Genomic DNA, 24,310 nt, shown 5'->3' with positions numbered 1-24,310 from the left:
TGGGGAGGCATTATAAGTCTCGTGATATCTTAAAATTCCTTTGAGTAGAACTGCGTTATCGCGATAGGTCATAAACCACATGAAAATAAATAAATGGTTTTATTACGACAGCACTGGCAACTTTTCAGAAACGTATATAAAAACGTATATTTTCTAATTTCTTTTATTACAGACTTTGAAACAAAAATATTCATAAATTAATAAACTCAAACAACAACTGAACGTTGAACCAGCCAAGTGCTTACAGACAGCTGCCAGCGTCAGTTGTACCCATGGCAACCACGGCTATTTGGAGATGAAAATGCATTTCTTTTACATTAACTGGTATTTTTGCCGTGAGATCCACTACGAATACGAAATATAGCCCATGTAACTCCGGGATATTTGATTAGGAAGCAATTGGATTTCTTAGAATTTACAGTCCGTGTTTTTAACGGCGAGAAACCAAAGAATCTCCTCGACAGCAATAGATTTTCAGAAAACTGCGTTTTGTTTGACCAAGTAGATAACTCTGAGAGTACCTTCATTCGGGGCTTCTTTATTTGATGAAGTGGGAAGTGTCTGGCTGAGCAGACCAGATAAAAAAATATATATATATTTGGCTAAATTTAGCATGTGCTGCTCATGGAAATAAAATGTAAAACGCAGAAAATGTTCAACTTGACCAGGAAAGTAAGACAAGAAGAAAAGCCGCCCCTGAAATCCTCATTAATCCAAAGCAAGTAAGACTATTTTCTCTTTTAACAAATTATAATTTTATTTTCCTGATCTGATAGGAGCAAATCATCTGATAAGCATGTTTTCTAGGGCATCTTATGATCTAAGGAAGCTCCAATCCTTGCTTGCCAAAAGCAGCCCCAGACAGGAGGTGAAAGGCAGCACATGACACCACATTGAAGAAGCGTGTCTTAACACTGTCATAATATACATAAGTTAATTTTTCTCCTGTCAGATATTTTAAGCTGTGAGATTTTCTTTGTGTTAAAGGTATCATCACCGACTCATAGTAAAGCCGTCAGCAGCAGAACCATCAGATCCTCACATTCTCCAAAGCACATCAGCAGGCTCAGGAATGACAGCGACCTCAGCAGTGAAGTGACTCAACTGGAAAAATTCAGGTTTTATATATATATGTGTAGCATACATTTATATGTATCTCTCAATTACGTGTAAATTTATCCCACAATACTGCCTTTAGACTCAAATCAAACTATTTAATTTAAAGTTAGAGTGCTTCTTCCAAGTATGTAAATGTTTATTTACAGTGGTACAGAGGGAGAAGGAGCCAATCTGGAATAACTAAGCACAGTGAATCAAAAACAAGTGAAAGTTTGAGTCAGACTAGGGAAGGTCTCCAGCTTGGGGGTAATGCTTTAGGAAAAGCGAACTGGAGTGGTGCTTAAAGTTCTCTATTCAGGTGAAAACAACATTTTTATTTGAGGTATCAAAGGATGAAAAAAGAGAGGAGAGTAAGAATTCAGGTATGCTGAGGCCTTGAAGTTTCTCCAGTCAATAAAGATTTGAGGAGTAATATAATTCACGTTTTGGTCCAGTTTGTTTTCTTTAGTCCTGAGTTAGTTCAATAGCTGAGCCCTTTGTACTTTGATGTACTGGCAGGCTTTACTTAGATGCTGGTTTCATTGTCTGCAGGATTTTAAAACTACCCAAATAGCTAATGGTTTCACTTTGCTTGGTTGGACAGTAAACTGCCCTTTCCCAATTCAGCAAAAGAAAGATAAGTGAATAAACAAATATTTGCAAAAAAATTTTCTGTTTTAGAAAAAACTCATGCAAATAGTTAGACATGATTTTATGTTATTTTATTTGATGCATACATGTAAAGAAAAAGTAAAAAAAAAAAAAAAAAAAAAAACAATTAGTAAGCTAAAAACTCAATATCAAATAAAAACTATTTAGCAAAATAGCCATACAAGAATTTTAATAAACTGAGTTATTTGTACACTTGGGGAGCTCTTCAATGTTTTATTGATGTGTTATAAACCTAAGTTGCAACATGTACAAATCTGGCACAATTATCCATCCATTTTCTGTCACGCTTTATCCCTGCTGGGGTCACGAGGGGTGTTGGTGCCTATTACCAGCTGTGTAAGGGCCAGAGGCAGGGTACACCCTGGACCGGTTGCTAGTCCATCGCAGGGCAACACAGAGACACACAGGACAAACAACCATTCAGAAACTCACACCTAGGAGAATTTAGAGAAGCCCATTAACCAAACAATCATGTTTTTGGACTTTGAGAGGAATCTGGAGTACTAGGGAAGAACATGCAATCTCCATGAAGAAAGACCCTGGGCCAGGAATTAAACCCGAAACCTTCTTGCTGCAAGTCAGCGGTGCGACCCACTGCGCCCCTGAGCAGCCTAGGCACAATTAGGCTTAAAAAAAAACTCCTGCATCAAATTATAATTTTCAGCTATAATATTTGTGGGACTGTTGGACTAGTGGTTAGAGCAGTACGCTTGTGTTCTGAGAAGGTTGCAAGTAGCAGGTGCGATCCCCACAACCTCCACTCTGGGTTCCTGAGCAGAACCCTTAATCCCACACTGCTCCCCGGGTGCCACACAATGGCAGCCCACTGCTCCCCAAGGAGATGGGTCAATTGCAGAATGAATTTCCCAATAGTGGGACAAAAAAAAGGATTTACATTTACAACTATAATATTTTGAATTGTCTAACACACTCTTTTACTTTTTAATTTCTTAAAGTATTAAAAGCAAACATCCATCTTTGTATGCAGTCTACCTGTAGTGCTACTGATAAAAACTTTCTATTTCCAGCATAGCATTCAAAGATCAAAGATCTTTCAGCAGTCACCCTCTAAGTAAACTGTTCCTGGACATTCTTACATCATTGGTAAAAAATAGACTCTGCAGGTAAATTAAAATGAAATACTTGACCTTTTCATAGCTATTCATATTCAAGACATTAATTGATTATCATAATTTCCTGTATTAAAGTGAGTGGATCAACCATGCACCTCCTGAAGCGGTTCATAGAGTTCTTATCTGCCTTCGACTGCTGATCAGAGATCCCAACTATCAGGTAAAAACCAGAAAATAATTTTTTTGTTGTTGTTGTTTTTAAATAAAACATTTACTGTAATATAAATTAATGTGATTATTTTATTTATTAATTTGACTTTATTTTTCTTTTCTTCTTTTTTTTAAAGAAAATTCTTCATGAGCTCAACGGCACCCGATTTCTTGCGAGGGTAAATGCCTTAAGCTTTTATTTATAACCTCAAGCAACCTCTTTATCCAAATATATCTCATACCACGCTTACTGGCCTTCTGTTTCTCTGCAGTACTTGGAGTCTGTGACAGCCAAGTACATATCATGTGGTGAGGAGGTGGTGTATGATACTCAGAGGCTGGTTACAATGACCTGTAAGTGCTCTGAATGCAGAATTACACGGATGCTGACAACTGGGGCTGAGTTTGTTCTCAAAAACAACAGCATCATTGATTTTGCTTGTTTTACAGACATATTTCAGAAGCTGTCATCTGCTAATAATCAAAGGTCCTGGGTCATTCAGAGTGGTGCACACAGGGTAATTTTTATTTCAATATGCTCAGGAAAGCCTATTTTTATTTTTAGGTGGATTAACAGTTGCATTTTAGAACACTGAACATAATTAGTCATTTCCTGCTAGACTCAGACTGACTTTATATAAACACCTTTCAACCTAAACATCAACAAAAATAGTATATCTACACAAAAACTTCATATATAGAGTGGAAAATGAGTTTCTACTTTTAATATTGTCAGACCCTGGCGACACTCCTCTCCTCGACAGACTGTGGTGTGTTACAGGGAGCCATTCTTGCACTTACAGCTTTGGCTGAGAGGTATGCATACTTTTACAATCAAAGTTAATGATATTAAATATATATAAATTTTCCAATATCCTGGATTCCTGTAGCTCTGAATACAGGACAGAAATCGGAAAGCTACAAATCGTGGAAAGACTTCTTATTATACTGCAGGAATATGACCTGATCTTAAAGAGGTGAGACATTTTAATAAATATCTTTATTAATGAATTTGCTCTGTGTTGAAACATTTTTGAAGAAACATTGTAACAAAGTTATGAACCAAATAATCTAAAACTTTGTGTTTCCTGCAGAATGAGTGCTGAGTTGCTGAGGCTTTTGTCTTCAGACCAACATGTGAGGGACCAGTTAAAGGAGCTGGAGGGAGTACCGGTGCTGCTGAGCCTCCTGCACTGCAGGAACCTGAAGCTGCTGTGGAGCGTCACCTGGGTCCTGGTCCAGCTATGCGAGTATCCAGACAACAGGGCTGAGATCCGGAGCTGGGGGGGAGTGCAGCAGCTCCTCCGTCTGCTCAACATGTAAGTGAAACAAATTTCTAAATGAGATTTTATTGCAATCTTTTATGTTTTCAAGGAGTTTATGATCAAAGATTATAGTTAGTACTGCAGCACTGCAGTCATTTCTGATTATAAGTGTGATTGCTTTATAAAGGTTTGTGGTTAGTCCAACAGCAAACTCAAACTGCTGCAGAACTGATGTGAAGAAATATTGAAATTAATATCAGAGAAAAGGCCAAAAAGCAGCATGCTAACTCTATGCTGTTTTTTTTCTTTTATGAAGTATAGACAAATTTCTCAACGTTTCACATAACTTATCACTTGAGAATTGCAAGAGGAGTCTTGTTGCACGAATTATATCTGAGCAGTACTTGTCAGTTTGACTGTCCTGCTCAGTGCCCTGACCTCAACCCGATGGAACACCTTTGGTAGGAATTTGGGCTGAGACTGAGAGCCAGGCTTTTTCTACCAACATCAATCTATGACCTCACAGATGCTTGATGCTGCGAAAGACGGCCCATTTCATATGAAAGTGAAACCAGCTGTTGAGTAGATACTTTGGTATAAGGTGCTTTTCCTCATATTTAGCTCTTGTTTCACCACCAGGTCTACCTCGAATGTTTGTAGGTCAAACGCTCGCAAAATGCATACCAGTTAAAGCCTCGAAGGTATTAAGCAGACTCTGCATGTTTACGTCTGTGGTAGAAGGATGTAAAAAGGCTTTTATTTGGCCACACTGGCCAATGGTCACTTAGCATCTGGATGCCATAGATACCATCTTATGGCTGTTATGGGGTTTGTGTGGTTGCAAGTTAACTTCAGTTCCTCATTCAGCCTTGTTTGTCACAGTTTAAATAGTTTTAAACTTTTGATTACTGCCTTAACTGTATACAGGTTAAGATTAAGGTATATAGCTATATTCTTGTATTCATTACTCAACCCACAAGATCAACACAAAACTGAGTACTTAAAAGGCATATTATTTGAGAGTGGCGGCCTAGTGGTTAGAGCATTGTGCTTGGAATCCAGAGGTTCTGAGTTCAAGCCCCACTCCCACAGCCTGCCACTCTGGGTACCTGGGCAAAAACCCTTAACCCCCACACTCCTCCTTGGGCGCCTGAGAATGGCAGCCCACTGCTCCCCAAGGGCATGGGTTACATGCAGAGAGTGAATTTAGTTGCTGTGTACTTATGACAGTGTAATGACAATAAAAGCTCAATTACATGTATTCATATGTGGATGTCTAAAGTGGAGGTACAAATTTGTTGAAAACAATTGTTCCTATAACGTGATGTTTCACCCTAATGAATCAATGGACTCAAATTAAAGATAGGGTATATACAGATTTCTCAGTGGAAAATGATAATATTGTAATAAAAAGTAATTATTTGAGGGCTTTAAAGTAGCTTTACCAGGTTTGATAAACTGTGTTATGTGATGTTCTACATCGGATAGGTTATCAATACTAGCAAATGTAAAAGAATATACTTTACTGAACTAAAAACTGAAATACTGCTATGATTATAACATAATTTTTAGAGGTTTTCCCTGTTGTACAAAAATGGAGAAAATAGCGTCATTATGTCTCTTTTTTAATCTCTGGGCAATTAACTCTCTCAATGATAGGCAGCATATCTCTGATCATCCAGCCATGGAGATGCCTCCCGCTCCCAGCAAACCCCCTCAGTTCTCCAGAGAACTTACAAGTGAGGAGCTTGGACCATATGAGAAGGTGCAGAACATGGCGGCTCTACAGTCAGGTCAGTGACCTTACTCCGTAGATTATCACACAATGTGCCCCACAGTAATCGTTTATAAAAAACAATTGTGTTCAAATTTACCAAGGAAAATAGCAGGCTGGTAATAATGCAAAATGATATAAAAAAGCTCTAGTTTTTATTTTTACTGCACAATAAGGATAATTCTCCCTGTAGGGAAGTCTTATCAGTAGTTGAGAATGTAAACAGATATTTCCTGAGGCATTTGAGGCTGTTTCAACTGTACAGCTTTACAGGCTGATTGTACATTTCCTGTCTCAGAATTTGTATTTAGGAATAAACACACTGATTAACTACTATAATAGTGTGTCTGTACATGACTGGAGTTTAAGATTTACTCTGTTATTGAGAATTAAACAGTTGTAAATGTCGCTGTGTGTGAGATTTGCCAAACAGTTTATGTTTGTGCTCCTGCTTCTGTTTCAGCCTGCTGTACAGCTCTGACTGAGCTGAGTCTGGATGACATGTCTGCTCACCACATTGTGCAGGTAGAGTTCTTAAGCAAAGTGCACACACAAAAAAATCCATAAAAATTTTTTTCTTAAGGAACTGCATTTTTTCTTTTCTTAGGAAAATGGTATCTATATCATTGCAAACCTAATTTTGCCAAAAAACTGTGAAGCGGAAGACATTTCTTTACAGGTAAATAATTCATGTAGCAGATCAAGAGGTGTGTGTTTCGTTATTCAGTCAATGAAACCTTAACCTTTTGTTTTTGCAGTGCTATGCCTTCCGAGCTCTAAGATTCCTCTTTAGCGTTGAAAGAAACAGATATCTGTTTAAAAGGTAATGCCACTGTGACATTCATGGTCAAGTTTTGCTTTCAGGTTTTGACTTTGCATTTTGGGTTCTTGGTTTCAAATGTCAAATGTTCCGTTACTGATCAACTTTACTGTTAATTTCAGTAATTTAACTTGTTTGTTTGGTCTTTCTTGTAGATTTTGTTGTCTGTATTATGTTTCATTAACATGTGACAAGATATTGATTTCTACTAATTTAGTTTAGTATTTCTACAATGCTAGTTTGAGGGTATTTCTTTGGACGTAGCATAATTGGTGCACAATTGTCTTTTAAATGCTCCTATCTTCCATCCACTATTAGTCTGTAGAGTCTGTTGGAACCATTTTTTTCATAAAAAAAAAAATTGTGAGAAACTTTTATGCAATCTTTAAACTGTAGTATTCAATATTTGTCAGAAAAAACACTCTGATCATGGACAGCTGTTCTTTAACCCTTTATCCCTTTCAGACTCTTTCCCACAGACCTCTTTGAATTGTTTATTGATGTTGGGCATTATGTGCGAGATCTCACAGTTTACGAGGAGCTGCAGACCAAAGTTTCACTATACTCTGTAAGAACAAAGAGTTATTGTTTGTTGGGTTAGAATGAGGTGATAATAATGTCTCAATCGTTGAAACATCTGACAGAGATGTGTAATAAACCTTGAAATAAATTGAACTTTTATTACAGCAGCATAATCTCACAGTGCTTAAGCCAAATCTGTCCTTTTAGTATTTTTTTACAGGAAAATATCCCCTGTATAAAGAGATATGTATTTGTTTACCATTGTCATCATTACATCTGATAAGAACTCCAAAATAAATTTCACTGAAGCACTATTTTTCGTTAGCACCTTCCTTTGTTTAGTGGATTATACTTTCTGCGAGTCTCCTGCTAGTAGTCTACCAGATCGGATAAGAACCTACTTTTGCCCCTTTAAAATGAATGATGAGGATGGTAAGAATTATAAAAGGAAAAAAAAAATAAATAAAGGTCACTGGTGCTACCTGAGAATTGGTTAAAATGTGTATTTTTTCAGTAGAGTTTTTTTCCCTCTTATTAGATATTTCAGTACAAATTCATGCGACTTTAATAAACAATAGATTTGGTTTAATTCAAGGTTTTTTACACATTTTCACCAGAAGAGCTAGTATATCCATAGGGCGCTGTATTTGCTGACTCTTGCGGGATTTTTTCCAAACATATAAATAATATTTAATTGCAGGAAGAGGAGCTGAATAGTCTGAGAGAGAATATTGATGCTGTGGACGAGACCCGGCCTCCGCTCAGAGTGATTGGTGGTTACTCCATACTGGACCACCTGGGCTCTGGAGCTTTTGGAAGTGTCTTTAAAGTTCAGTAAATGTTCCATCAGAATCTGCTGATTGTATTTTTATTCTCGTAATGTTTTCAGAGCGTGTAGATTTCACCTAATATGCTCTCAATGACAGGTCCAAAAGCAAGCCGGGCAGAACTTTCTGGCTCTAAAGGAGGTAAACCTGCGTAATCCTGTGTTTGGCAAAGACAAGAAATCCAGAGACAGCAATGTGGAAAAGATCATCTCTGAGCTTACAATCATCAAAGAACAGGTACACAACGCAGTAAACATCTGTTCAGATATATTTCAATATATTTTATTTGGCTGAGAAGTAATTATCTTTTTTTTATTTTGTTTCTAGATGATGCACCCAAACGTAGTTAAATATTATAAAGCATTTTTGGAAGGTGAGGATGATAGCATTCTGGACCAACAGGACTGTTTTCATTCAAACCAAAAAAGACCCTTCATGCTCTATGTTATAGGTGACAAGCTTTACATTGTAATGGAGCTGATTGAGGGTGTGCCACTGGCTCAACATTTTAATTCACTGAAGGACAAACAACAAACATTCACTGAAGACAGAATTTGGAACATATTCATACAGGTACAAGTTTTGAACTTAGTTTTCCATGAAAAACTTATTAGATAAGTTCCTGTTTTACAGCAATATCTGAGCAACAAAGAAACACATTTATGACCCATAAGTTATGTGATTTAAGAAGATGAAATCTTAGCTTAAGAGGAGTAGTGTGGAAGAAACAACATCAATAAGGAAAATCATAATTTTTGGAATAATAAGATATGAAACAGAAGGTCTGAATTTGTTCACTAAATGGGGTAAAGTCAGAACCTGAGGGACAAGAAGGGTTGTAAAAATTAGAGTGACAGAAAATGCACTCCCAGCTTAGAAGCACTACAATATAATTCACTTTCATCAAAATATCACAACATTTTCAAATTGATTTATTTATGCTTTCTGATACAAAATTCAGCATTGAATCTAATTCTTTCTGATCAGTTTCTGTGCATATTTTTTTCTTGGTCTGAATGTAACCCATTAAATAAAATGTGGATATTCCCCTCTGGCATAGTGGAGATGGTTGAATGAGTGGAATTATTCTAATCTCACCAAAGTCATTTTAAAATCCAGATTAAATGTCAAATCAATTCTGTTTCCCCTCAGATGTGCCTGGCTTTAAGGTACCTGCACAAAGAGAAGAGAATAATTCACCGTGACCTCTCACCAAACAACATCATGCTGGGGGAGAAAGATAAAGTCACCATCAGTGAGTGTTAGCGATCACCACATCCTCTTTCTGTATCGCAGTCCTGTCCTCTCTTGTTCAAAGGATTAAACCCTTATATGTCCCTCTGCTTGAAGCTGATTTTGGGCTCGCTAAGCAGAAACAGGAGAACACTGAGCTGACGTCAGTGGTTGGTACCATCCTGTATTCCTGGTGAGAATACTTCTCAGCAAATCACTCACTCCAAATGGAGCTTTTGCTGCCATTTGGAGGCAGTTTAGAGATACAGCGAACTCAGCTCATAGGCTGAAAATGGCATTTTACCAAACCTATACCCAATTAGTATGAGCTCTTTTAATATAATCAATTCAATCAAAATGCTGATGTGAACTTTTTTTATACTTCAAAGAGCGGTATTTTACTATTATTTTAAAACCACATTAAATGTAACATGATCCAAATAGAGCCAAGTAAAAAAAAATAAAAATAAATAAAGAGTCAAGTGTAACAACGTCTAGAAGGTTCATGGATAGTCAGTGTCTTTCTGGAACTGGTTTGGATCATCTATTGCAGCAGACATACAGCACCATCACATTTACACATGCACTGTTTGCACTAGTGGTTAGAATGTGTTGGTTCTAACCACAAGTGGTTAAATATATTCAGTTTATTGCAGTACTCTTATCTCCTACTCACAAAATGACAGCTGCTCTTAAGAAAAAATATTCAACTGGGAAATACTCTTTGTCAAGTATTGACTGTAAGAAAGAATGCATCATAGTATGCAATAGTTTTTGCTTTCATTTTGATAAGTTTTGGTTTGGAGACCTCAGACTTTTTCAAATAGGAGTGTTAATAGAAAGAATAATTCTAATTCCACTCTTATGCCTTCCAATTCATGTTTTTATCCCAACTCTTTTGAAACACTTTAAACTCTGAAAATCTAAAGTGCTGCTTGTGATAAAGTTTAGGCTTTTAAGCGAAAAGTTATCTTTTCTGCAATTGTGTTCATGTTTTGGTGCTTGCTGTGACAGTCCAGAGGTGGTGCAGAACAAACCATATGGAGAGAAAGCTGACATCTGGGCTTTGGGCTGCCTCCTGTACCAGATGGCAACTCTACAACCTCCGTTCTACAGCAGCAATATGCTGTCCCTTGCAAACATGGTAGCATGAATATGTCACATACTTTAACCTCAAATGCTTTTATTTGTATTCTGAGTAGCTCATCTTTGATTGGTTGGTCTGTACTGACAGATTGTTGAAGGGGCCTATAAGCCAGTTGAAGAGGGAATGTTTACAGCGAGGCTCACAGATATGATCAGATGGTGAGACTTCAGCTGAAGGCCCAGAAGTTGTCAAGTGTCCTCCAGCTGAAGTTTGCACACTTTTAATTACTGTTTGCTAATCCGTTAGGTGTTTGAGTTCAGATGCAGACCAGCGGCCGGACATCGTAGCCGTCAGCTCCAAGATTACTGACATTATGATGAGGCTGATGGATGGACTCTACACCTCCCAGAATGCACTGCAGCGAAGAGCCGATAAAGACAGGAAAAGAACACAGAAGTGTTTAATGGAAAGGCTACAAAGCAAGAAAAACTACTGCCACTCAGTCATGGTAAACCTGGATTCTAAGAGCTATATTTTTAACATATAGCTTTGAGAAGTGCTCTGGATTTTATTTTATTTTTTTTGTAGGAAAAACGACTAAAAGAGTCAGAATATTTGGCTCAAAACTCCTCTGCAGGCTGCAGCTCTGGAGAAATGATGCAGCCAAACAGTCAAGGTGACGCACTGCTTAGAATCTGATGATATTCTGAAACCCAGTCGATTACTGATTCTAGAATTTATTATGAGAATCTTAGAGGAGTTAACTTTTTATGTAAATGGACCTTTTAAACAGCGTTTTACGACTAATGTTTGCTGTAATTTCTGACCAAATACAGCAACTGTATGACCAATAGCAGACAAAGTAACTCAGAATGCAGCAAAGTTTTGCTGTTTTCAGGACCGGAGTTGGTTTCCCAGCATGCACTTCAAAGTAGGAACAACTCTTCTGTTGAGATTAGCCTTGCTGCAAATTGAAGTCATGAGTGCAGCTTAGGGAGAATGGTAGCAGAATTATTGATAAAGTGGAGCGTGCATGCACCAGGGATACTTAGTAATCGGCCAAACTGGCCTCACGCTAGCAGTACCACACCGCCTCACTTCAACTAGGGTTTTATATAGTCTGATTACCTTTGCTCTGAAGGACGTTTTTTTTATTCTTATTTATTTGTAGTGATACATTTCTAAGTAGCTGTTCATTGATGTCATATAGAGGTCCTTATTCTTATCCAAGTATCGTTTTTTTTTGTATTTATACAGCTTGTTATCTTGTTACTGTCGGTTTTTTTTGCAGTTTATGTGGATTTTAATCACCAACCCTTTTCTGTTTAATCTAAACTAAGAGCCCTGTGTTTGTGTCAGAATGGATCAGACTGAAGCCGGGTAGGTGAAAATGGACATGTCACTCTTTTTAACATTTGTGTCGCATTTACTGAACATACCTTTATAACCTCCTCTGGTTAGAGCGCAACAGTAGATGGCTGCCTGTTCATAGGTGCATGACTCTGTTAAAATACTTCTCTCACTTCCTCCTTTTTTCAGTGGTGATTTTACTGCTTCAAACATAAAACCGAGAAAAGGTACCATTTCAACATCTGGTTTTAAATACATTTATGACATAAAATAGAGCAGGGGTGCTCTAGTCTAATCCTCAAGAGCTGCCATCCTGTAACTTTTAGATGCATATCTTCTCTAACAGACCTGAATCTAAAGGCTCAATCCCCTCATATAGCTCAGCAGAGCCTCATTTGATTCAGGTGTGTTAAAAATGGGGTGCATCAAAAAGTTGCAGGATTATTCCTCAGGACTAGAATAGAAGTTAGGGTAACAAAGACATCAGGAGTGCAGGAACAGTTGACATGTTTACGTCATGTAATATAAAATGTGTTTATTTTCTCAGCCAAGATGAGTTGTTTTCCTTTAATTTCAGTGTCTGTGGGAATCTGTGTGTCGCAGAGGAAACTGCGACTGATTGATGATCCCATCCAGCGGCTGCTTGTGCAGCTGCACAAAATCATCTTTATAACTCAAGTACAGTACATTTTGGTTTATTTTATTAAGACAACAGCTCAAATAAAAACAAGCTACTTATATATTCCTTTAAATCCATGTTAGTCCACAAGATATTATGGAAGCATATTAACATTTTATGGGTTTTATTTCATTTCCAGCTTCCACCAACATTGCACCACAACATCAAACGGCGTCTTGTTGAGAGATTCAAAAAGGCTCTCTTTCAGCTTGGCAGTGATCCGTACAACTTAAAGGTGGAGCTTAGCAAGGTTAGCAAGGTTTTACATGTCCAGTCTCAGGGGTATTTTTAAACAAAAGAAAAAACAAAACTTTTTATTGTGCAGGTTTTTAAATAAACCTTAAAGCTGCAGTCTGTAACATTGAGGAGAGAGCGGACTTCGACTGAAAATTTGAAGAAAAACAGGTTTCACTCCACTCCCCCACCCTCTCTGCTTCACTCATGCCCCACCTCCAAGCTCCACCCCTCTCACAGCATCTGCGCGGCTACCGCATGCGACCAGGAGGGGGGTGGGGGGGGTGGGGTGGGGGGGGGGGGGGGGGGGTGGGGGTCGGGATTCAGCGTATGTGAGCTGTGATTGACACTCCATCAGACGCTCCTCTGGCTGTGATTGGTTGTTTTGACTCGTCCCGAATTATTCTTTCCAGATTGAAATACAGGCAGTAGGCGGGGTACCAATTGAAGCAGTTTTTTTTACAGGTTACATATCACATGTACTGCTGTCTGGGCATAGGGACAGTTTTAGCCAATATGACAAAAAAGTGATTTTTAAAAACTTACAGACTTCAGCTTTAAAATGTGTTTTTAATTGGTCACACCATTTATGATTTATAAGCCATGTAAGATTCTTTTATCCAAGCACTTTATAGAAATTATTTTCTCATTTCTTAGTCTGAACCACAGTAGTTAAAATTTCTCCACTAAAATAAGTTTTTCATACACTTAATTTTATGACTGAAGTTATATTTTTCCATGACAAAAGGATAATGCTTACAACTCAAGAATTATTTTCACAAATTGTAATTGATTGTCTCTATTCTAAATAGTTTCACAATATTGACTGTAATCTCAAAGCTTCTTAATATTTGATTGATTGCATATCTCAGAGCAAGTTGTGCTTTAATTACACACTTATAATAGACAATGTCAAGGTTTGTTTGGGGATCAGGACGGTCCTTCCAGAAGTCTATTTTATTCACATCCAGTTTTGATACGTTTTTTATCTCTTTCCTTTCCAAATCCAAGAAATTCCAGGCATCCCTAAATTGAAATAACCTCACTGTGAATTTACGTTAAGCTGGAGTATTCTTCTTGCAGCGAAACAGCCCCAAAGCATAATGCTGCTACTACCATGCTCAACAGGTGATATATAAGGCCTTCAGATTTAAAAGAATCTCTGTGTCTCATCCATCCATCCATTTTCTGACACGCTTAATCCCAAGTGGGGTCGCAAGGGGTGCTGGTGCCTCTCCAGCTGTCTATGGGCGAGAGGCGGGGTACACCCTGGACAGGTCACCAGTCCATCGCAGGGCAACACAGAGAAAACAGGACAAACAACCATTCACACACACACACTTACACCTAAGGAGAATTTAGGGAAGCATCTTAACCTAACAGTCATTTTTTTGGAATGTGGGAGGAAGCCGGAGTACCCGGAGAGAACCCATGCATGCTCAGGGAGAACATGCCATCTCTGTGTCTCTTCCAGACATATTTCCTCAAAATGTTCCTGTGCCCCTAATCTAAAAATTAAGTCAAATATTCTCAACTGGCATTCTATCAAATTGATTTACCGGTAACCACATAGAAATATGTTGAGCAGATTTTCAGTTATCAAAGACTTAAATGCTTTAATATGAAAGGTGAGCCATCTCCAAGAAACATGAGAATAAGTCCAGTAGTGTTTTACTTTAGCACTAAGGGTTAACCATATAGTATTATAATTTGATTTGGTTTGAGTTTTGTTAATTTTATATAAATTTGATTTTTTTCTAATTGGAAATTTGTTAACTGATTCTGTATAAAGAAGCAGAATTTATATTCCATAAAGGATAAAACATGCATATTTTCTCCTGTTCAGTTTTATCTGAAGCAAGACTCATAACCAGGAATGCATTCTCTTCATTTTTATTTTCTCAGCTGATCCAGGCCTCATCAGAGTTGATGGAGTTAAACTCGACTACTTTAGACTGGCGACACGTGATGCAGCATTTCAGAGTGGAACACGTTACTGGTGATAATCCAGGTAAAATAATAGCAATAAATTAATGCTGCTCCTGCAGGAATAATAAAAAATGTATAGGATCTGTTTTATTACAGCCAGTTTGGCATCCGATGGTTGCTGTTTAGGTTTTTAAATTATTCAAATTACTCCAAAGGTAAGGAAAGTTGATTGTATCTCCTTCCTGACAGGTGATGAGAATCTCAGTGATGGAGTCACATATCAGCAAATGCAGGTCAGTTTCTCCAGACCTACCTTTCCCCAATAACCCCCCAAAACACATCCCCCCTAGCCCGACATCTTTCACATGTGTCTAATATCAAAAACACAACATTTTGATATCTCTAGTTACATACAGCAATCTGTCCCACAACCATGCATGCAAGCAATGGTATATGATGCTTAAGTTCTCTTAACAATCTGAACAAACTTGGTTGGAAGTGAGCTTCAGTATTATAAATCATTTTTATTTTTATTCTGTTGTTTTGCTGGTTGTCCTTGTACTTCTAGTGAAATATTTTGTACTTTTCAGGGAATCATTGAGGAGCTCCTGGAGGAGAATGGCTACTATGAAGCAACAAGCAGCAGGTAAACTGAAAATGAGAACATTACAATCCTTACAAATGAAAAGAGAAGGCAAGCATTAAAAATCACAATTGATCATTTCCTTTTCAAATCCCGGATGTGTTTCATTTGAAACATAACTGTTTCTGTATCTTGCTAGAGTTAAATGGACAGACATGACTGTTTGTTCTGTGCTTGTAGGTTGGAGGTGATATTCTCATCCAGTAGTTAGAATCACATTTTCTCCTGAATGGACAAATATTAGGCTCCTTTAATTTGGTCTTTTTTATTTTAGGACCAAAGCCAATGAAACAGCCCAAAAAGGAACTGACAGCAATATTTAGCTGCTTTCCACTTCGCCCAGAACTGGCTCAGGGAGTAACATTACTCAGAAAACAGGACCAGCAGGACTTGTAAATGTACTGATAAGCTCAAAGAAAATTCACAGCTACATGTTGACATAGGAGGGAAAAACAGTGGTATGTATTAATAAGATACAAACTGACCTTTACACGAGTCAGCTATTTTTCATTATGAGTCTCTGAGTTTCACATGGTTTTACAGTTTTGGAGAAAAAAACAGCTGTGATTGTCTTAGGACTATAATATTTTAGCATCTACCTGCTCAGGGACCATAATCCTACAATAAATATCTCTCAACTTTCTTAAAAATACGTTTTAATGGGAATATTATTTATACGGTACTTAAATAAAGATCTAATCCATTTTAGAGAACACAAACCTTCATACCGGTTCAACCTTTCCAGAGATGTCAACATGTTGACTTAGAATTTATTGTGATCAACCAAAACAAATCAAGATGTGAAATGTCTGAAAACAGGTTTAACATTTCTTAGGATTGCCTAGTTCTTTATCTCCCTTTTTTCCTGCTGATTAAAAGCATCTCCACAGCATGATGCTAAAATCTGAAATGAACATTTGCTGTGAAAAGTATAGTACCTTCACCTATTTAGAAAGAAATATTGTAATAAAAGTGCAAACATGTATGTTTCAACTTTAGCAGGTTTAGAAATACCACAGAGACAACTTTCAACTGTTTTTTTGTCTCATATATTGTTTGTCTGTACAAATGTGAGAAATGTGACTTTACCAATAAAGTTAACTGAACATGTATAAAAAATGAAGTATAAAACCAACTTAATGCTGTCCTGAGTATTAATGTAAAACTCACTGATGTGTTTCAGCCTGTGTTTTGCAGCTTTCTGTTTCAATTGTCGGGCCGTACCGCTTTAAATTCTCAGGAACAGACTGCGTGGTCTAACTGTTTTAACTCATTGTTGCAGAGCTGCATGTGACGGCATGTTTGTTTTACCTTCAACCCACAATTTCCTCCACGTATATCTGTCAAAGAGCTGATAAAAGCTTTCATTTTGATTAAGCATATCTTAGTTTGTGGCTGCAGATAAAATGAAAATGGGGGGGGGGGGGGGTTTGTACATTTTTCCACTTTTAAATTTGACCTGAAGAAATTCTTCTTAAAATGTGCTGTATAAAAGTTTATGTAATTATCTTAAGCAATAAGGAGGATATTTCTTCTGCACTGTGATACAAAAAGACATATTCTGTACCATCCACTATTGAATTATACAAGTTATTCACTATAAACAACCTTTTCTTTAAAGTTTTTTTAAGGTCTAAAGGTTAGAAAACCATTCAGCCAGACAGTAGGCCTCCAACAAAGAGAATCAACTTCATTAATGATGTCTTTTGAGTTTATGCTCTTACTTCTTTTAACACCTTTAATGTTTGCAGAAGGATGTATGGACACTTTTTGTGTAATAGTAGGTTATATCCCTCCTTGATCTTATCTGGTATCAATTTTTAAGTTTGTACAAGAGATTGGATTTAAGAGTCATTGTAAAACCAATCTCATAGAATTATCTAGAGAAATGTCTTTTTGGCAAATTTGTATTTGGGATTTTTTTGCTTGATTTAATTGTAGATGACTTGATTTAATGACCTTTGCAAAAGTTTTTGGTCATAATCAACCTTCTTGTCTTATTTAGTTTAAACATAGCCAGAGATTTTTAAAATCTTATGTTTATCTTATTTACAGCACTTTGAACTGTCCTGCTACATGAAATGTGCTGTGTATATATAGTACAGGCGAAAAGTTTATAAACATCTTCTCATTCAATGAGTTTTCTTTATTTTCATTACTGTCAAAATGGAAGATTTACACTGAAGGCATCAAAACTATGAATTAACACAGGTGGAATTATATACTTAAAAAGGTGTGCAGCAACTGAAAATTTGTCTTATATTCTAGGTTCTTCAAAGTAGCCAACTTTTGCTCTGATTGCTGCTTCGTACACTCTTGGCATTCTATGGACGAGCTCCAGAGGTACACTATATTGCCAAAAGTATTTGCTCACCCATCCAAATTATTGGAATCAGGTGTTCCAATCACTTCCATGGCCACAGGTGTATAAATTCAAGCACCTAGGCATGCAGACTGTTTTTACAAACATTTGTGAAAGAATGGGTCGCTCTCAGGAGCTCAGTGAATTCCAGCGTGGAACTGTGATAGGATGCCACCTGTGCAACAAATCCAGTCGTGAAATTTCCTCGCTCCTAAATATTCCACAGTCAACTGTCAGCTGTATTATAAGAAAATGGAAGTGTTTGGGAACGACAGCAACTCAGCCACGAAGTGGTAGGCCACGTAAACTGACGGAGCGGGGTCAGCGGATGCTGACGCGCATAGTGCGAAGAGGTCGCCAACTTTCTGCAGAGTCAATCACTACAGACCTCCAAACTTAATGTGGCCTTCAGATTAGCTCAAGAACAGTGCGCAGAGAGCTTCATGGAATGGGTTTCCATGGTCGAGCAGCTGCATCCAAGCCATACATCACCAAGTGCAATGCAAAGCGTCGGATGCGGTGGTGTAAAGCACGCCGCCACTGGACTCTAGAGCAGTGGAGACGCGTTCTCTGGAGTGACGAATCGCGCTTCTCCATCTGGCAATCTGATGGACGGGTCTGGGTTTGGCGGTTGCCAGGAGAACGGTACTTGTCTGACTGCATTGTGCCAAGTGTAAAGTTTGGTGGAGGGGGGATTATGGTGTGGGGTTGTTTTTCAGGAGCTGGGCTTGGCCCCTTAGTTCCAGTGAAAGGAACTCTGAATGCTTCAGCATCCCAAGACATTTTGGACAATTCCATGCTCCCAACTTTGTGGGAACAGTTTGGAGCTGGCCCCTTCCTCTTCCAACATGACTGTGCACCAGTGCACAAAGCAAGGTCCATAAAGACATGGATGACAGAGTCTGGTGTGGATGAACTTGACTGGCCTGCACAGAGTCCTGACCTCAACCCGATAGAACACCTTTGGGATGAATTAGAGCGGAGACTGAGAGCCAGGCCTTCTCGTCCAACATCAGTGTGCAACCTCACAAATGCGCTTCTGGAAGAATGGTCAAAAATTCCCATAAACACACTCCTAAACCTTGTGGACAGCCTTCCCAGAAGAGTTGAAGCTGTTCTAGCTGCAAAGGGTGGACCGATGTCATATTGAACCCTATGGATTAGGAACGGGATGTCACTTAAGCTCATATGTGAGTCAAGGCAGGTGAGCAAATACTTTTGGCAATATAGTGTAGTTACCTGAAATGGTTTTCACTTTACAGGTGTCCCCTGTCAGGTTTAATAAGTGGGATTTCTTGCCTTTTAAACAGGGTTGGGACTATCAGTTGTGTTGTGAAGATGTCAGGTGGATAAACAGCTGATAGTCCTACTGAATACACTGTTAGGATTTATATTATGGCAAGAACAAAGCAACTAAGAAGAAAAATGAGTGGCCATCATTACTTTAAGAAATGAAGTTCAGAGAGTCTGAAAAATTAGCAAAACTTTGGAAGTGTACCCAAGTGCAGTCGCAAAAACCTTCAAGAGCTACGAAGAAACTGGATGACATGAGTACCGCCCCAGGAAAGGAAGACCAAGAGTCACCTCTGCTGTGGAGGATAAGTTCATCCGAGTCACCAGCCTCAGAAACCGCAGGTTAACAACACCTCAGATTAGAGAGCGGGTCAATGCCACACAGAGTTCTTGCAGCAGACACATCTCTAGAAAAACTGAGGAGACTGTGTGAATCAGGCCTTCATGGTAAAATAGCTGCTAGGAAACCACTGCAAAGGACAGGCAACAAGCACAAGAGACTTGTTTGGGCTAAAGAACACAAGGAATGGACATTAGACCAGTGGAAATCTGTGATTTGGTCTGATGAGTCCAAATTTAAGAACTTTGGTTGGAACCATTGTTGTTGGGATCCAGAGGTCTGCCCTCCAGAGGGCGACGTGGATCCCTTTCTGAGGGGTTCTGCTGTCGGTATGGATCCAGTGGCTTGCCCACCAGAGGGCGCTGTGGATCTTCTCCTGAGAGCTGGTGCTCATTAGAAGCAGCTGATCCCCATCTGCTGATTAAAGAGCTCTCCCTATATAAGCTGAGTGAGAGCTTCCCTCTGAGCCGGATTGTTGTCCTTTCCATGCTAGCAAGCCTGAGCCACCCTGCCTGTCTTAAACCTGAAAACCTGTAAGTCAGAACCTGTCACCTGTACCAGAACCTAACCTGCTCTGTCCTCTCTGCCTTCCAGGGCAGAACCCTGTGTGAATGAATCCAATAAATTATTGGACTTAAATCCTGCCTGTGTGTCTGTGAGTTCTGCATCTGGGCTAGAAATCCTGCCCGATCATGACAATTGTGTCCTTGTGCGACGCAGAAAAGGGGAACTGATGGACTCTACATGCCTGGTTCCCAGCGTGAAGCATGGAGGAGGAGGTGTGATGGTATGGGGGTGCTTTGCTGGTGACTTTGTTGGGGATTTATTCAAAATTTAAGGAATACTGAAACAGCATGGCTACCACAGCATCTTGCAGCGGCATGCTATTCCATCCAGTTTGGGTTTAGTTGGTCAATCTTTTATTTTTCAACAGGACAGTGACCCCAAACAGACCTCCAGGCTGAGTAAGGGCTATCTGACCAAGAAGGAGAGTGATAGGGTGCTGCACCAGACGACATTGCCTCCAGAATCACCACACCTGAACCCAATCAAGCTGGTTTGGGGTGAGCTGGACTACAAAGTGAAGGCAAAGGGGCAAACATGGACCTCTGTGAACTCCTTCAAAACTGTTGGAAGACTATTTCAGGTGACTACCTCTGGAAGCTCATCAATAGAATGCCAAGAGTGTGCGAAGCAATAATCAAGGCAAAAGGAGGCTACTTTGAAGAACCTAGAATATAAGACATATTTTCAGTTGTTTCACACTTTTTTGTCAAGTATATAATTAATTCATAGTTTTGATGCCTTCAGTGGGAATCTTACATTTTCATAGTCATGAAAACAAAGAAAACTCTTTAACATGTGTCCAAACTTTTGGCCTGTACTGTGTACATTGTTGAATATATTCAGATATAAACAGATATATATATATATATGTATATATTTTATTTTTTTAAATAAAAAATACCCTGAAGAATAAATCTGATCAAGGTCACTTCAAAAGAAAGTTTTGCTGATTGAGAGAAATTCTACATTATAAAACCTTTGCAACGAAAGGTTTGGCTTCAACCTACATGTTGATATTTAACAAAAATAATTAGTTTTCTAAAAGAACAACAATAAAAAAAATACTTGTTAATATCTGGAACAGCTCAATAATAACTTTGTATTTTAGGGATTTATTCACTGCTTGACAGATTATTGGACACTTTAATTCAGGACTGAAGTGAGCACTCTCTCACTGCACCAACAGGGGGCAGCACAATCCATTCAATAAACTGATAACTAATTTCTCAGGAAAGACAATGAAAGAATACCAAAAATAAACTATGAAAGTTCAGTAAACAAACATGAATAGACAGCAACAAAACAATGAATGTTTAATTTCACAGATGAAAAATGATATGTACATACAGTATAATCGCATTGTGCCTTTTTGTGGCATGAACTCAAAAAACTTAAAATTTGGAAAATGTTGGCACATAAATGGCAGGCACATGTGAATCTTTACAGTTCAAACGTTGCGTTTGAGCTGCTTTCATTCAACAGTTCTAATTTAAGTCAGTCATTTTTTACAGAATTTATTTTTCATGATGACATTTTCTTTATATTTGAATTTTGAATGTTTTTTAGGTTTTACTAAAATGCCATTTTTACTAGATATTCATATCACTATATTAAAGTTATACTCGCAGCTGTGTGAGGCTGTTATAATTTTTTTTGTCAGCATAAAAAAACTGCAGAGTAAACAACATTAAAACAAAAGAAAAGGTCAGATTTATAAGAACAATGCTAATTTTACAGGTGTTACGAAAGCAAATACAGGAAACAAAGATCAAGTAACAAGATGATGTCACTACAGGGGAACGAATGGTGCACCTGCAGGCGAACACTGTGCCACGGCGCAACAAAGGCTACACAATCAGTCTGTGGTAAAACTTTACATGTCTCATACATAGAAAAAAATATTTTCAGGAACAATTTCATTTAGGATAATCTGTATTTAAATGATCTTCATTCATAAAGTCTAAGAAGAAATAATAATCTTTAGCTTACTAAGGGCCGGATTTATCAAAGGTTTGCGTGTATTAAAACGTGAGCTATTTCACTGCGCACGCAAAAAAATGTACAAACTGATCTATCAACAGCGTGCTAAAAGGATTTGGTCTTTAAAACGTGCTAAATAGCGTCTCTTATCCATTTAGTACTTTTTCTGCAATGAATATTCAATATGGGGCGTTTACACGCAAAAGTGCGTCTTGTGGGAGGAGAACATGTAAATATATTAATTTAGCACTCGCAAAGTGATTTATCAAACCTGAAAGCAATTTTGCTAACGGTATCTGACTCTATATTTAACACGTTTCAAAAGAAGGTGCAAATGGTCTGTATGCGTAATTGCGCACACATGGCAGCGGTTACTGTCGCAAGAAGGAGAAATCGAAATGAAGCAAGGAGACGCAGAGAACGCATTTTTTCACTCCGTGTGAATATTTTTGGAATGAACGAGGAAACGATCATCAAAACATATCGTTTATCCAGCATTGCCATTTTGGAGCTGTTGGGGGAACTCCGAATGGATTTGGAGCCAGGCACAAGGAGGACCCACGCAATACCAGATATCACGAAACTCCTTGCAACATTGCACTTTTTTGCATCTGGGATCTCCCAATCTCGTTTTTCAGAAGTGCTGTCCGACGTTTTAAATGCCATGTCGCCCTGACGCCCTACCGGAGAACCCCGACACCCTGCGCCTGTGGAGCAACATGCCAATGCAGTCATCTTATCCACAGTCACTTCTTGTGAGCCATTTGGTATGTGCATTTTTCTACAGGCCGATAAAAAACACCTGTTTTATTTTTGTTTGTGTGTTTTTTTCTTACTGCGGTGAAGTAGAAATTCAGCCACATACCACCTTAGGGAATAAAGGTTGCCAAAGTTTATATATATATATATATATATATATATATATATATATATATATATATATATATATATATATATATATATATATATATATATATTTCTTTTTTTGGAGGGGGTGGTGTCACTGTAAGATTAAAATTTCTTAATGCACTAGTTTGCACAAACTACAAACTACTTTGCCGCAAACCACAAAACGCGCAAAACCATCATTTAAATAGGGCGTCTCCAACAGTTTTGCGCCTGCCACCAGTTACGCAATCGCTCTTGTTAAATCACCCGCAAACCATGGTTCAGCCCCTCGCGCAAAATTCCACTTTGCGAGCGCAAATTACTGCACGCAAAATTGGATCTTGATAAATCCGGCCCTATGATGGTGATAAATCTTTTGTTGGAGAGCGATCCAACAGACTGCCAGCAACTAAACGAGCTCATACAAGGCTACAGCTTTTTATACTTACAGTGTAAAACATATTTATTAAACTGTCAGCTCTTCGCAATGGAAAAATAATAGAAAAAAAGTAAATCGTAAAAAAACTTTTTTGCATGTAAATGTAAATATTTGGCACCAACTTAAGCGCACTGGTTTGTCCATGTGACGGGTCACTTTGAGCAATTCATCAAAGGTTTTTTTATTAATAATTTTGCCTGCAAAGTTGGTTTTCTGCCTCCCCTAAAAAGCAGCTTAGGGCATGTCTACTTAGTTAAACTGTTCTAAATGTTAGCTGGGAAAAAAAGTATAGAAATTACCAAAATGTTTTCCTGACCAATATACGGAAAATATCTTATTAAAAAAATCTTGGTACATTCATAGCCAATCACACACCTCTTCTAGGCATAAAATATGTTAAAGCAGGGATATTAGAGGAACCTTTTTTTTTTTTTCTCAAAAATTCTGTAAAAAACAAAATAAACAATTGGGAGGCAGACGGCAATACCGGCAAAACAAAGCAAGTTCCTGTGGTTTTTAAACCGGCAAACGAATGAGACTTGTATTCGGAGAAAACATCAAAGCCAAGCTTAAATCTCATAGAAAATTGTAGATTATTCTGGTGTGAGGAGAAAGGACCAATACATTACTACAGAAAGCCATACCTACACTGAAACATGGTTCATACATCCAATGGAATGATGTCTTCTCTAGAAAAAAGTTAAGTTTGGGAAGTTCAGACATAAACCTGACAGAATAACTAGAAGACAATGATGGGCAAGAGGTACTTTTGCAATCTGAGGACTTATAATATTGTCAGGTCAAATTATGGGATGCGGATCAACTTCTTCAAAAGAAAACTGAATGCTGACATAATGAACTTAAACTATTTGATGAAAGAAAGCACACACATACAACCAGGTTGCTGAACCTTCTGGTTCTAAAATGCTAAAAGTTTTGACATGATTTATAATGATCCTGTTTCTTAGATCATAAAAAAAACTTGGCAGTTTAACAAGGCTGTGTACATATTTATGTCCCCTATT

At 38.1% G+C, this 24,310-nt stretch overlaps 1 protein-coding gene across 1 annotated transcript; it reads left to right on the top strand.

Moving 5' to 3' along the window:
- The first annotated feature begins 438 nt into the window (after nt 1-438).
- On the top strand, nt 439-16,531 carry nek10 (NIMA-related kinase 10). Its single transcript, XM_038279577.1, has 34 exons — nt 439-722; nt 808-868; nt 988-1,118; nt 2,799-2,894; nt 2,979-3,063; nt 3,191-3,232; nt 3,326-3,407; nt 3,504-3,571; nt 3,790-3,869; nt 3,944-4,030; nt 4,148-4,372; nt 5,978-6,111; nt 6,556-6,617; nt 6,700-6,771; nt 6,851-6,915; nt 7,378-7,480; nt 8,135-8,263; nt 8,361-8,498; nt 8,589-8,634; nt 8,713-8,834; nt 9,414-9,516; nt 9,612-9,687; nt 10,509-10,638; nt 10,729-10,799; nt 10,888-11,089; nt 11,170-11,257; nt 11,941-11,965; nt 12,121-12,158; nt 12,509-12,609; nt 12,750-12,860; nt 14,750-14,855; nt 15,023-15,066; nt 15,364-15,419; nt 15,691-16,531. Exons 1-34 carry the CDS (start codon nt 625-627, stop codon nt 15,737-15,739), a joined length of 3,126 nt encoding a protein of 1,041 aa, XP_038135505.1. The 5' UTR covers nt 439-624; the 3' UTR covers nt 15,740-16,531.
- The last annotated feature ends 7,779 nt before the right edge of the window (nt 16,532-24,310 follow it).

Source organism: Cyprinodon tularosa, unplaced genomic scaffold (assembly GCF_016077235.1).
Source record: "Cyprinodon tularosa strain WSP-4 unplaced genomic scaffold, ASM1607723v1 ctg151, whole genome shotgun sequence".
NCBI classification, from domain to species: Eukaryota; Metazoa; Chordata; class Actinopteri; order Cyprinodontiformes; family Cyprinodontidae; genus Cyprinodon; species Cyprinodon tularosa.
The sequence above is the reverse complement of the archived record's forward strand: the minus strand, read 5'-3'. Positions and strand labels throughout refer to the sequence as shown.

What these genes read in the sequence shown, in the direction of transcription:
- nek10 (XM_038279577.1), top strand. Translation starts at nt 625, where the DNA reads ATGGAAATAAAATGTAAAACGCAGAAAATGTTCAACTTGACCAGGAAA. An exon ending in TAAAGGTGGAGCTTAGCAAG is followed by an intron (nt 12,861 to 14,749) that starts GTTAGCAAGGTT and finishes TTATTTTCTCAG; the next exon opens with CTGATCCAGGCCTCATCAGA. An exon ending in TATGAAGCAACAAGCAGCAG is followed by an intron (nt 15,420 to 15,690) that starts GTAAACTGAAAA and finishes TTTTTATTTTAG; the next exon opens with GACCAAAGCCAATGAAACAG.